Source organism: Letharia lupina, assembly GCF_014066315.1.
Source record: "Letharia lupina isolate WasteWater1 chromosome Unknown contig_5, whole genome shotgun sequence".
Taxonomy (NCBI): Eukaryota; Fungi; Ascomycota; class Lecanoromycetes; order Lecanorales; family Parmeliaceae; genus Letharia; species Letharia lupina.
Genome location: NW_023502974.1, coordinates 1,504,505 through 1,517,938, shown reverse-complemented (window position 1 = coordinate 1,517,938; position 13,434 = coordinate 1,504,505). Strand labels below are relative to the sequence as shown.

General features: G+C 48.0%; 4 protein-coding genes across 4 annotated transcripts; 3 read left to right on the top strand and 1 right to left on the bottom strand.

Annotated features, from left to right (window-relative positions):
• Nucleotides 1–337: 337 nt before the first annotated feature.
• Nucleotides 338–1,636, top strand: HO133_008725 (uncharacterized protein; the record flags this gene model as incomplete). The annotated part of the gene is made up of 7 exons (XM_037299589.1): nucleotides 338–349; nucleotides 455–462; nucleotides 518–564; nucleotides 627–646; nucleotides 780–1,054; nucleotides 1,124–1,211; nucleotides 1,262–1,636. 7 exons carry the CDS (start codon nucleotides 338–340, stop codon nucleotides 1,634–1,636), a joined length of 825 nt encoding a protein of 274 aa, XP_037155590.1.
• An 815-nt stretch (nucleotides 1,637–2,451) lies between these two features.
• Nucleotides 2,452–4,977, bottom strand: HO133_008724 (uncharacterized protein; the record flags this gene model as incomplete). Its single annotated transcript, XM_037299588.1, has 12 exons — nucleotides 2,452–2,471; nucleotides 2,521–2,583; nucleotides 2,628–2,636; nucleotides 2,701–2,831; nucleotides 2,882–2,918; nucleotides 2,978–3,022; nucleotides 3,090–3,393; nucleotides 3,542–3,587; nucleotides 3,735–4,237; nucleotides 4,298–4,687; nucleotides 4,736–4,878; nucleotides 4,932–4,977. The coding sequence occupies 12 exons, from the start codon at nucleotides 4,975–4,977 to the stop codon at nucleotides 2,452–2,454; spliced, it is 1,737 nt and encodes a 578-aa protein (XP_037155589.1).
• Nucleotides 4,978–7,025: 2,048 nt separating this feature from the next.
• HO133_008723 (uncharacterized protein) lies at nucleotides 7,026–7,806 on the top strand (the record flags this gene model as incomplete). Its single annotated transcript, XM_037299587.1, has 3 exons — nucleotides 7,026–7,050; nucleotides 7,197–7,349; nucleotides 7,679–7,806. 3 exons carry the CDS (start codon nucleotides 7,026–7,028, stop codon nucleotides 7,804–7,806), a joined length of 306 nt encoding a protein of 101 aa, XP_037155588.1.
• Nucleotides 7,807–8,301: 495 nt separating this feature from the next.
• On the top strand, nucleotides 8,302–13,347 carry HO133_008722 (uncharacterized protein; the record flags this gene model as incomplete). The annotated part of the gene is made up of 11 exons (XM_037299586.1): nucleotides 8,302–8,335; nucleotides 8,391–8,578; nucleotides 8,629–9,884; nucleotides 10,017–10,548; nucleotides 10,699–10,939; nucleotides 11,032–11,489; nucleotides 11,545–12,224; nucleotides 12,288–12,308; nucleotides 12,368–12,713; nucleotides 12,769–12,878; nucleotides 12,933–13,347. The coding sequence occupies 11 exons, from the start codon at nucleotides 8,302–8,304 to the stop codon at nucleotides 13,345–13,347; spliced, it is 4,281 nt and encodes a 1,426-aa protein (XP_037155587.1).
• Nucleotides 13,348–13,434: the final 87 nt, after the last annotated feature.

Here is a 13,434-nt window from a genome sequence, read left to right as displayed (position 1 = left end):
TAACCGTAGATTAAGTGTCTTGTCATCCATATTGTGGAAGATGGCAGTAAGCGTATGCTGCACTTGACTTGAACGCAAAGCATCTGCAGCTAAAGGCAATTGCAGGGCATTGCTACAACGATCCCAATGTTTGTTTGGGCCCAGGGTAGGGCTGATTAGCGTCGTCGTCGCTTATTGCGCGGCTGCCGTAATTTGCTGTCAAAACCTCACCACCACTCTTCTACCAAGTCTGTCCTCGAGTGTATTCCATCGATTGATACGTCGCACATATCTGCATCAAATCTTGCTAAGATCAGAAGTCACTTTCCACTTCTCACATAGACCGACTTGATACACCATGACGAGTGAGGTAAGTTATCAACGCGCCTATCTGTCCGGGCGGTCCCTCACACCAACCCCCCTCCGCCATAAAGCCCGTCTTGAACAATAGCTGACCCGAGAATAACTTTTACAGCGTGAAAGGTACTCACCTATTCTCCTCCTAACAGACTTGGCGGTTGACTAAAGTGTCTTACAGCAAGACATTTCTTGCGAGGCTGTGTGAGCAAGCCGAGCGCTACGATGGTACGCATTAATTTCAGGCTCGTCATCACGATAGATCTAATACTGACATTGACGCGTTTCAGAAATGGTCACGTACATGAAGGTCAGTTAAATGAATCCATTTAACGTTCTCCATGCTCACACTACGCAGGAAGTTGCAAAGGTACTACATCTCTAGCCACCAAACAAGCAGGACAAACAGTATGAGAGGGATCAATATCTGATGCGAAGATTAGATTGGCGGTGAACTCACGGTGGATGAGCGGAACCTCCTTTCAGTTGCATACAAGAATGTCGTTGGAACCCGACGTGCTTCCTGGCGCATAATCTCGTCAATCGAGCAGAAAGAGGAGTCGAAGGGCTCAGACAAGCACGTTGGTACCATCCGCGATTACCGCCAGAAGATCGAGACAGAACTCGAGCGTGTATGTCAAGATGTGCTTGATGTGTTGGATGAATCCCTCATCCCCAAGGCCGAGTCAGGCGAATCAAAGGTGTTCTACCACAAGATGTATGTGAGGCGAAGAAGGAGATGAGCAAAAAACTCGGCATTGCAACACATGCTAAGTATGAGATTTAGGAAGGGAGACTACCATCGTTACCTTGCCGAGTTTGCGTCAGGTGAAAAGCGTAAGGTTGCTGCTACTGCTGCCCATGAGGCGTACAAGGTATGGCACCTTCATATAAATGCGCCAGCAGCCTGCTCACCTCAAGATAGAACGCTACAGACGTTGCCCAGACCGAGCTCACTCCCACGCATCCTATTCGCCTTGGTCTTGCTTTGAACTTCTCGGTCTTCTATTACGAGATCCTGAATTCACCCGATCGCGCTTGCCACCTTGCCAAGCAGGCATTCGACGACGCAATCGCGGAGCTCGACTCCCTCTCTGAGGAATCCTACCGCGACAGCACTCTCATCATGCAGCTGCTCCGCGACAACCTTACCCTCTGGACTTCGTCAGATGGCGGTGACGCTGAGGCTGCCCCAAGTGGTGAGGCATCGAAGGAGGGTGAAAAGGCAGCCGAGCCCAAGGCTGAGACCTCTGCAGCTAGCGAGGCTCCCGCCGAGGCTGCGCGTCCTTCTGAAACATAGGGACCTTCATGGCCCCATCTGCTCTGACTTGGCCTTGGTTATCATCGTCACTGAAACGAGCGGAGTGGTGTACGGAAAGCTGAGATGTAACCACCAGGTCTTTGCAGTTGTCTTCCATCTTGCACGTTGTTTGTCATGCTGTGCGCGAAAGGTAGAGAGCAGGAGGGTCGTCTAGTCAGCTCAATCGGCTGAACTGCAGAGGTCTTTTTTTCTTTTGATCCATCATCCCAGCCTTCAAAGAGTACTTCTTCTCCTCGCGGAGACCCTGCTATTCTAGATAGGAGCTCGCAAATACAAAACCAGTCTCTACCCCAAGGCACATTTCGTAATACTTCCATTGTCACTGCCTATTAAATCAAATGTTCGCTATTTGGGACTGGATCCTATCAACTTTAGTCTTTAGCTTGTACTACTGGCAGCTATATGTAATAGGATCGAGCAACACTGATGCATAGAGGCGGAGATTGCGTGCGAGACTTCCGAAGAGTCAGAAGCTGAAAACTTCAAGCTCTACAGTCAGACAGGTTGTTGAACGAGAGAAAGATCAATCGCAAGGCTTCCTCCTCTCAACTCAAGCACACATTTACGGATATCAACCAGACTGAGATAAATATTAATCTCAAGAAACCCCGAATATAGGTGTTCTGTGAAGCAAACAAGAGAATTTTCCCTCGCTAACAGGAACATTAATTGAGGGTTCGTCTGAGCACAACTGTCACCATTTCTGCGAGGGTGCCCCAAATTCTTTCAATTGCACAGACGATGCGTACGCCACCCGAGCCTGGTCCTGATGCTTTTACCAGAATGTTTTCGCTTTATGGTCCACGTTGCGGTTCTACTACTATTAGAACGACTCGCTCATAGAATGCCTGGGTATCCGTTACGATGTCCGCTCAAAATCAAATCAATATGCAAGATGATATCCTTCTTCACCAGAGATGCGTCATCTTCAACAAGTCGTGCCGGCTGAAGAAAGCTCTATTCTTCTTACCCAAGACATCTGTAGATGCAGTCAGCACAAGTGAAGACTAGAAAGATGCGCAAAGGTTTTTGCAGTATCTTACACATGGGAATACTCAGCAGGCAAATGCCAACCTGAATGCTTGCAATGACGTAGAAAACTTTTAGTATGCCGCCTTGAACAAGCCAATGGTACGCTCCCCACGTTAACCCGAAGCTGAACAGGTTTTTGAATCTGGTCGAAGAAATCAGTCAACCTATTGCATCAGGACACGGAAGACGCACATTAGAAGGCATGTAAAGGCTTCGACAGCGATATCCCCTGAGTAGCTATTAGCATGTTTCGAATGACAGCTTTTCTATAGGACAAGAAGAGCTTACGATGTGCATCGACGATGTACAATGCACTAGAAACAGCGCCGAGGACTGTGATCATTGTCAGACCACGGTGGATTTGAGATAGAATTGATTCGAAATACGCGGCCGAACTCACCCATGCCCATTACCTCCAGCGCGTAAAAAAAATCTGGCCAAAACCAACCATATTTCGCAACGTTATTTGCTGTGATCCCAAATCCATACAGTCCCGCACATCCACATACCAATTGTGCCGCGACAAGTATGATACGGAACTCCGGTTCATAAACTCCGTTGTTCCTCCGAATCATTATCTTTGCGCTCCAATCAGCTAACAAACCTGCTAAAAGGAAGCCCAATATTGCTCCAATAAATGGTCCTGTGTACATATAGCCGGTGTGTACTTCGTCGAACCAAAGGGGGGGTCCGAGAAATATCGCCTTCAAGTTTTCGGAGTTAGCATTACTTATTCAAGATGATTTTCGAGTCAGGGAACATGTTCCGAGAGCAAGATCCTGTCGAAAAATGTCTCTGGAGACGAAATCTTGCTAGAGAACAGGAAGCATCAAATCCCAAAGGTAGACTTACAGCTAGAACCACACCAATCATAACAGTCCAACCAATGAGGGCGCCTCTAGATTCCAGTTTCGCAGTCAGTATTGCCTATCCGAGGAGGTACATTGAGCCTTGAAACATGTATCGAGAGTAAAGGCTCCCGAGACATGTCTCAAGAGTCATTATTTGCTCCAAATGGGGAAATACGGGCTCCGAAAATACGTACTGTATTAGACATGCCCAAAATATGGCTGGATGAAGGAAGAGGGGGATCGGACGGAGAACTAGTCTCAAGAAGCTTTCGTCTGTCTTCCGGCCATTGAAGGGGAGGAGAGAGCGGGCAAAGCTAACTTTAGGGGGGACCTGTGTAGTAGAGCGATGTTCTGAGATTGAGAAGTGATCCTTTTTGAAGGAGACCGGCATGCTTGAGTCTGGACTTTTTCCGTCCTCGGTGGGGCGTATTTCGCACACAGGGGTGATATTGGAAGAAGAGCTATGCTGGACAGACTCCTCGCCTCTGATGTCAATATTTAAGGAGTCGTCCCTTCGGAAGGCGGTTTCCGGGACGAAAAGGAATACAAATGGCAACATAGCACCGCAGAAGATGGCGATAAAGTAAAATGACCACGGCCAGCCTATGGTATGAGTGATCTTTCCCACCAAAATGGGTGTGAAAAAGGCTCCACCAAACAGAGCAAGATTTGAGCAGGCCATGCGTTTACCTCTTTCCTATATCACAGGTCAATTGGTCGTCCATTTCGTGCACTCACAGACCAAGGTAGGGCATACGTGAATGAAGTAGAGATCTCCCACACTTGCGTTGACCAGCGCCTCGAACGGCGCCAACCCTACCCCTTGAATGATTCTTGCCCACAGCAAGCTTTTGTAATTTGTCCCGGCGGCACCTCCCCACACGCTGGAGCCAACAATAAGAACAGTACCCAGCAAGAATAGGTGACGCTTGCCCCAAACTCGCGCGGAGGCTACGAAAAGGAAGCCAGCCACGCCCACTCCTAGCAGATGATAACCCGTGGCAAGTGCCATCTGCGTAAAGTCTTTGTCGAAGAGCAACGATAGTGTGACAGTGTTTGCAGCGAGCAAAGGACTCAATGTGGAGGCAATGACCGAGAGGATTGATAGGATGGCGAGGATAGCATCACGTTTCCATAACGGCCAATTCTAATTCCATCAGCTTAGCGATGTCGCGACTAGGAAGCTCTTTCATACTAGAGGGTCGTTTGGATCGTCACTAGGTTGTGGCACGAGTATGACGGGAATAGGACCACTTGTAGTATCATACTTCAGTCGCCGCGACTCGAGTTGCCCGTCCTGCGTCGGTCGACTGGCATCATCATACATGAAGGCGGTCCCTAGCATCACAAGTAATCAGCGTCATTGAGAGCCAAACCTCAGAACAACGAACCGGGGACTGTCTCAACTCTTGAAGATTCCAGGATTCCAAGGCCCATCTTGACGAATCTTCAGTCCTGATGACTGTCCGGTCTTGTTGAAGGTGCTAACTATGGAAGCTCGGAGGTGTGTGTCATAATCAGCATGCTCTGCGTTTTGAGCTTGTTCGCCCGGCACCGCTCCCCTGTGCCCAAGTATCTTATGAGTGTAGAGCGCCCCAGGCGAGATCTTCTGGACGATGACAGCTCTTGAATCTTAGCAGTTTTACGTCGGATGTATCATTTGCAGGTACAACTGTACCCAGGAATTTTTATTTGTTGGAAGACTTTGGTCAATCAGGCAGACCAGGTTGAATGCAGACACTCGTCTGGAGTCGTCTCTTTACTGACAGTGATGAAAGGAAAGGGAATAGAGTCGATTTAGCAGTAGAGTAGCGTATCCGAGGTTCCTCCGAAGAGCGAACCCCACCACCCCAATCCCCAGTCTCTTTTATCAAACGGCTCGGGCAGTGACATCACACTGGTAGAGTACTACCTACATTACTACTATAGTACCCCTCGACCTTACTCTGCTGATCTCTGAATGCATACTCCTTAAGTCACATAGGTGCGGACCGTACTTAGTCAACAAGGCACGGATAGTCTAACTTCAAGATTTAAAGTTTGATATGTGCTGGGGCGCGGGGCTACCCAGTAGCGGAAAGCTTGTCGATACCGTGGGAAGACACTGCCTTACATACCCATGATCCACCACTAAATCACTCTAATTATTCGGGGACTCTCTGAGAGCTCTCCGAGAACTGCGGCCGAACGGGCTGCCGAAGTAAGCTCGAAGCCCTCATATTCAGAGAGTCCGCGAATAATTAGATTGCTTCTAACTGGTAGAATTGTTACTCTTAGTATATCTTTACAAACACTTTATCAAATTTCGTCTATGCTACATTATTTGAGAGTGTATAAGTAATTCTACAACTCTATAGACTCACTTTATTATCATATTGTACTTATCACGAAAGGAGTTAAAGAAGATAGATTTCGAGATTTTGAAGTTCTTACTCAGCTTTCTCTTTAGGACGTACCCGCGTTTAGCTTAGAAAAAAGAAACACCGTACCTAAGATAAGTTTTAGCGTGAAATTAGCGGAATGGGAGGACCTGATTGATCAACCTTATTTTCATGGTTGTCGAACATTTTGTGATTTCAGTCTTGAGATTGAGAAAGCAAGCTTTTCAATAAAAGGCTAAAGGCAAATCATGGACAGCTTGGTCTAGGCCTTTGAGTCCAGGGTTCGGAAATACCTTAGCATGAGCCATTGATTAGCGGATGAGCTTAAAACCTACTGCTCGCCCTTTTGGTCTCACCCCCAGACCCCTTAATCGGTGCCGGTTTTCACGGCCAATAGCTCCCGCGACGGCGCGACATTAACAAAGCCAAATGCTTGTATCGGATATGGCCTCAGACAGTGATCAAAGTGTGTCTATTTTAGCGAATAATACTTGCATTAACGAATTTAATCTTTTAGTTGACCATTCTATAGAATATCTTAGGTTTATTATTAATATGAATTATTTTAAAGGTATCGCGAACTGATTCTTACTGCTAGCTGATTTGGTGGTGTAAGAAAGCTTAAATACTGACTAAAGGCCTAGTGCGAGGTTTAGGTTGGCCTTGGAAATCGACCAAGGGATATCAAAACACAGGACTGGTAAATCTGCTTCTGCTTCTGGTTATCAAGAATTATCTTTCTTTCACATGTAACAACCCGGTTGAAAGAAATGAAGCTCCTGATCCAGACCACCTTGGTCGGGCTCGCTACCCTCTGCGCAGCCCAACTTCAAGACCTACCTGATTGTGCCAAACCTTGTGCTTCAAGTTTGCCCAGTTCGTGCAAACTAAACCCCTCATGCATATGTGCCGATGATTCATGGATAAGTGGGATCTCATGCTGTATTGCAACGGTAGCTACTATTCAATTATAGCTTAGGAACATATGACTCTAATTTAAATGCGAATAGAAGTGCTCTCCATCCGATCAACAAAGTGGGCATTTCTCATCCAAAAGTCGCAATCACTAGGCATCATACTCATCCAACTGCACAGGAACGCTCAATGTCGCCGTTCAATTTTGTGATACGTAAGTCTTAGCAGCTCAAATCGCAAATATCTTTCGCCTCTCCTAGAATTCACAAAAACTCGATCCGCTGACTATCATCTTATATAGTGTCAACGTAAAGCTGCCATCTGCAGCAAGTTGTCCCGCGTCTGCTAGTGCCACCGCAGCAGTCAGCTCTGCCGTAGGCGGGGGCAACAGTGCCGCCAGTGCAGGCGGGAGTACCGCTGCGTCTGCGGTCACAACAAGCGCTGTCTCTGGTGCCGAGACCACATCATCGAGTTCTGCCACAGGGGGTTCTACTACTAGTACATCTGCTACTGGTGAGTGGTGTTCTCTTGTTACTACTCCCTCTGGATCGCAATCTTTTGGGCCCGTTCCCTTCATACTCCCCACGAAGCATCATATATTGCAATATCTGCTGCATCCCGAACAACGGCATCCTGGAGTCTTTTACTGGTTTCAAAACCGGTGATTCACAGTGTGTGGCCAAGATCCTGCAATCTTTCTGTCCGCGTTCCGATCTGACGCCCTGTTTCTCGCGGCAGTAGCACTTTATTATTGAACTGCAGAGGGGAGATTGGGGTCGTATCCAGAATACCGCGTTTTGACTCTGCCTCAGACTATCTATTTGACAGCTGACAAAATCCAGGGTCCTCATCGTCCAAGATGGCATCAACCTCAAGCTCTGCAACTCACGCGTCCACCGGCGCAGCTCAGGTCTGGGGCTCAATTATGGGCGCTGTAGGCGCTGCTGTGGCTGTTTTAGCATGGTTGTAGCTTAGGCCGTTTCCGGACGCCGTCTTTAGTATTTCTTTTCTTGTCCTGGTTCCCCACATATAGGAAGAATTGATCACAACGGGTTGTGTGCTACTGTAAACTCGCTACACAAGCATACCAGGCCCCGTACTTCGATATTGGAATTGGGAGCCTTTGTGGACATGTTCGTGTCCTGTGTATCGAGATTCATGTTAGAACTATGCCAGAGCGAATTATGTGGTGGTGTGTAACTAGGATTTAATTGATGAGGTCTATGCTATGCTATGGGTAGGAGAATATGTAGGCCACGGTGAGAGTAATAATGGTATCTACATTAGGATTGAGTTTCGGTGTTAAGCTAGCGCAAAATGCTAAGTCCTGGCCATCGTCATCAGCGACGATTCCTTCCGAGATAATGTCCTAGGTGACCGCCTGCTATTTGCGCGGTGCTTACTTGCTTCGTTTATAGCAAAAAAGGTCGCGCGCGGTCATGCATCAAGCTTGATACTTCTCACCATGAGGCACTCCAGTATACAGCTGCGCTCGGATGGTCAGTAACCATCGTTCAGCTACAGGAGCTGTTGAGTTACTGAACATACACCCAGAGCAAGTGCCGGAGAACCTTGTTGCCTTGCTTGATGGACGAAATTTATCCTCCTCAGAACCCTCAGAACCAGAGTCCGAACGATCAAAGAAAAGGCGAAAATTGACAGGGCCGAATGCGTCACAGACGCCCCTTCACTCGTATGATTCAAATGACTACTTGACTCTTGCTCGGGTGGATATTTACTTGGTGAGATTATGCTTGAATTCGAGAGTCTGCACGGACTAAGTTTGGATCAGGCATTTCGGAAAAGCCCAAGCGAGTCATATCCATCGCCCTCTCCAGACGAGAACGACAAAGAGCACCAGGTGCGGCTTGAACGGTTCGCTGAAAGGACTGATGGAGAATACTCATGTCGGATCACCACGGTGCACGGTCTTGCCCTTTTCGACGAAGTGATCCGTTCAAGCATTGATCCGCAGACGTTAGAGGTATTGCAGATAGCCACAAACCCTCCCAGTCGCCGGCAACCGAAAAAAACATTGAGGAGCAATTGCACACTCTCTAAATCACTGGGCTTTGACCATGGTGCGAAAAGATCGGGCTTCGAACTTGACGCACGTGATTACACGCTCGATCTTTGCGTCAGGATTTTAGTGCGCAATGCAAGGAGCTTGTCTGACAGCATCGGTATATCTCGAAACGACATACTAGACATCTGCGCACCTGAGAGTCTACCGGAAAAGACGGATTCCTGGTCTCCTCGGGACTTTTACGATAACGTTCATGTGCCTAAAAGTGATGGGGTGGCGCCAGATGTCCCGTCAATTGAGCAACTTCAGTGTGAGCTGTATCCTTTCCAGAAGAGGGCCGTTCAATGGCTTCTCTGGCGAGAAGGAGCCGTAGAAGCCCATGAGTCTCCTGAAGAGCTCCCAAAGCTCCCTCATGGATTTGTACACACTACCGATGGGGACGGCAGGCAATGCCTTGTCAGCAATTTTTGGGGCATGGCGACAACCGATGATCTAGTACCAGTACACATGGGCTCCGAACCAAAGGGGGGTATACTCGCAGAAGAGACTGGACTGGGCAAGACGGTGGAGTTGGTGGCATTACTGCTGTTAAATCCGGTAAATCCGGCTAGGCAGTCTCCTTCGCCAAAGGAATTACCACGGTGCTCCGCGACACTTATCATCACACCCCCTGCTATACTTCAACAATGGAAAAACGAACTGCAAGGTCTTGCTCCCAGTCTCAGTGTGTTTGTCTACGAAGGACTGCGAGTCGAGGCTGGCAAAAGCGATCATGAAGCGCTAATGTTGCGGTGCACGCAACATGATGTTGTTTTGACAACCTATAATGTACTCACCAGAGAGATTCACTACGCTGAGACGCCTGACCGGAGTCTACGCCACCAGAAAAGGTACGAGAAGAGGCTCTCTCCGCTCACACATATCTATTGGTGGCGAGTAGTGCTAGATGAAGCTCAAATGGTAGAGAGCGGAGTCTCCAACGCTGCTAAGGTTGCGAAACTCATACCCAGAGACATAGCTTGGTATGTACATTCCCGAGCAGTCGTTTCTTAACCCATACCACAGCGAGAGCGAATTTTGCCTTGTGCCCTTTCGGGCTGTTCCGTTACTCGGGTTCTTGTCTCGAAGGAGTTCTGATTCCGAAATCTTCATAGGTGCGTTAGCGGCACTCCGGTAAAGAAAGATGCGAGGGATCTCTTCGGGCTTGTCGATTTTTTGTGCTACAAACCATATTGTGATTTTCCTACACATGTGTGGGAAAGCCTTGTCATGCGGCATAGGAACGTTTTCAAGCAAATTTTTCGTACCCTTGCTCTCCGCCACACGAAAGATCAGATCAAAGATGACATCCAATTGCCGCCGCAGAGACGGGTGGTTGTCACCGTACCGTTCACGCAAATTGAAGAACAGCATTATTCGACGATATTTGGGCAAATGGCCGAGGATTGTGGCTTAAACCTGGATGGAACCCCACGAATAGACGATTGGAATCCTAATTTACCTGCTACCGTCGAGAAAATGCGCAGTTGGCTGATTAGACTACGACAGACTTGTCTTCATCCTGAGGTTGGAGCCCGCAACAGGCGGGCCCTAGGTAGTGGTAAAGGACCTCTGCGTACTGTTGGGGAAGTTCTTGAGGTCATGATAGAACAAAATGATATTGCGGTTCGCTTGGAAGAACGCACGGTACGCAAAGCCCCAAGTGATCCCTTGCTTAAATATTCGGGAGCTGAAGGGTTCATGCTCCCGACTGTGCTTTGCGGCCCTGTCTTACGACTCAAATCTGGGCACCGATTTCACCTTGCAAAACCCTGCTGACCCTTAAACCCTTATCAGCTTTTATTATCTCAAGCACGAAGGGGGCAGATCCTTGAACATGCTGAACAGAGCGAGAAAGCCTTAGAAATCTGGTCGCACACCCTCGAAGATGCCAAGTCAATCGTCCATGATTGCAGGGGGCAATTGAAAGCTGAGATTGATCGGCTGAGCATGACTGAAGAGGCCATGGAAAAGAGTGACGAAATGGAATCAGCGACAGTCATACGTACCGGACCCCACCGACAAAGACTGCGTGCAGGTATGTACATATTCACAAAATTTGCCTAATGATTTGTTGTTCTGACTGAAACTGCGCCTGGAGATGTAAAGCTAACCTCAAATCATACACAGCTATCGAGATTGAGCATATGTGTACCTTCTTTGTTGCTAATGCTTATTACCAACTAAAGACCGATGAAACGAGGATCAAACCCGAGTCAGAAGAGTTTTCTGAGCTGCAAAGAAAAGAAGAAATGACATATGAAAGGGCAAAGATCCTACGCAAAGAGTTACTGCGAGAAGCCCACACCAAGGCTGAAATGCTGATGAGCAGGGTTAATGAAAAGGTTAACGCAAAATCCCTAGTCAACATCCCAGAGATCTCGCCACTCAAAAATCGAGGGGGCATTGAATCTAGAAGTATTTTTGAGAGACTGGAGAGTATGATCGCGATCATGCAGAATCAAGCAAAGCAAATCAACGAATGGCGGGAGAAGACAATTCAACTTCTACTTCTTACGCTTGTCGATGAAGAGGAGGCTGATCTTCAAGGAGACGAATACGAGACCTCGACGAAACGACAAGACGAGGTGTGTTGCAGGGCGCCAGCGCCCAGTTTGTTGACTTCTACTGATTTCACTCTAGGTTTATGTGTACGTCGACGCTTTGAAGGCCCTCATTGCGGACCGTCACGACGTTTTGACCGGTCAGGATAATGAACTTATCAAACACGAGATGAGTGTTGCCTCAAAGCAAGCTAAGGAGGGCAAGGGTCATTCTCCCGAGCTATTACTTAAGCTCTTGTCCACCCGAAATCGACTTAAGCCTGCGAAGGACGTAGGGTCTGTTAGGGGCATGATAACAGAGCTTCGTGAACTTAAGACCACTCTCCGGGGAGCGACTGAGAAAGGCAGTTCTCGAGCAGCGGCAGAGCTATTGCTAATCAACGTCGCATTGGAATATTTGCATCAAATTTCAGCGGGACAAACGAAGGCAGTGGCAGGTCTAGATCAGGAAATCGAGTTATTCAAAGACACCATGAACCTGCGGCTTGATTATTACCGACAACTACAACATATCTCAGACACGGTGGCTCCTTACGAGGAAGACCTGAGCGAAGAAGCTCGCAATGGTATTCTGCTTGATAAAAAAGCATCCGAATCTCGTACAAAAGCTCGCATTGCAATGTTGAAGTCTAAAGGCCGCTATCTCGTGCATTTACGGGATGAAGCCACCAATGTCGAAAGTCAGAGACTGTGCATAATATGCCAGCAGCCATTTGAAGTGGGTATCTTGACCTCATGTGGACATTCCTACTGTGTCGAGTGTGTCCGTCTCTGGTGGGGATCTCATAGAAATTGCCCAACGTGTAAAAAGCATCTGACGAGGAACGATTTTCATCAAATTACGTACGTATTCACGAGTCTCATTGTGCATAATCATCGTTAAGGGGCTGATTGGAGTGTAGTTACAAACCGCAACAGCTTAGCATGCAGGAAGAAGCGCAGGAGAAAGAAACGGAAGTCAGGGTGGCGAACGGCATGGAAGAATCTGCAATATATTCTGGAATTCGCGACACGGTCCTTCATCAGATTAAAAATATTGACCTCGGCGGCTCATTTGGAACGAAGATCGATACCATCGCCCGACACATATTGTGGATTCGAGAGCACGATCCGGGCGCTAAGTCCATTGTCTTTTCTCAGTATCGAGACTTCCTGGATGTTTTGGCAAGAGCCTTTACTCAATTTCGAATCGATTTTACAGGCATCGACCGAAAAGATGGGGTACAGAAGTTCATGACCGACCCTAGCGTATGTCTTGGAGGACAGATGACACGGAAGGCGAAATACTGATATTGTGTAATAGAAGGAATGCTTCTTCCTCCACGCCAAGGCATCATCTTCTGGCCTCAACCTGGTCAATGCTACACACGTCTTCCTTTGCGAGCCGCTGATAAACACAGCGATCGAGCTGCAGTATGTATTTTTCGAGTCTCAAGTAGGCAATGCTAACTTGACATTGTAATCCAGAGCGATTGCGAGGGTGCATCGAATTGGACAGCACCAGGTGACTACAGTGTGGATGTATATTGTGGAAGACACGGTGGAAAAATCAATCTATGACATATCCGTGACCCGGCGGTTGGCGCACATGGGTCGCTCACGTGCCAAAACGGGGAGGAGCGAAGAAGCGAATCTGGAACACAAGATTGATGCGGCGAATACTATGGAGTTGGAAGAAAGCCTACTTGGAAATCTTCTTGCCAAAGGTTCAAGCAGTGGTGAGGTGGTTGGTAAGGAAGACTTGTGGAAATGCCTCTTTCGCGGCCGGCCAGGACACACCCAGTACTCTCCGGAAGCAGAGGGAGCAGTCGCCCGACATCTTGGAGGGACTGCCGCCAAAGCTCGACTGAACTTGGACGGGCAATCTTGGAACAGTGTATGATTCAGGCCACGAAGAGATTCCTTGCACACTGCTTGGTGGACGTACGACTACCAGTCAATAAGAGGAACGGTCATGCAGAGCTTGGCA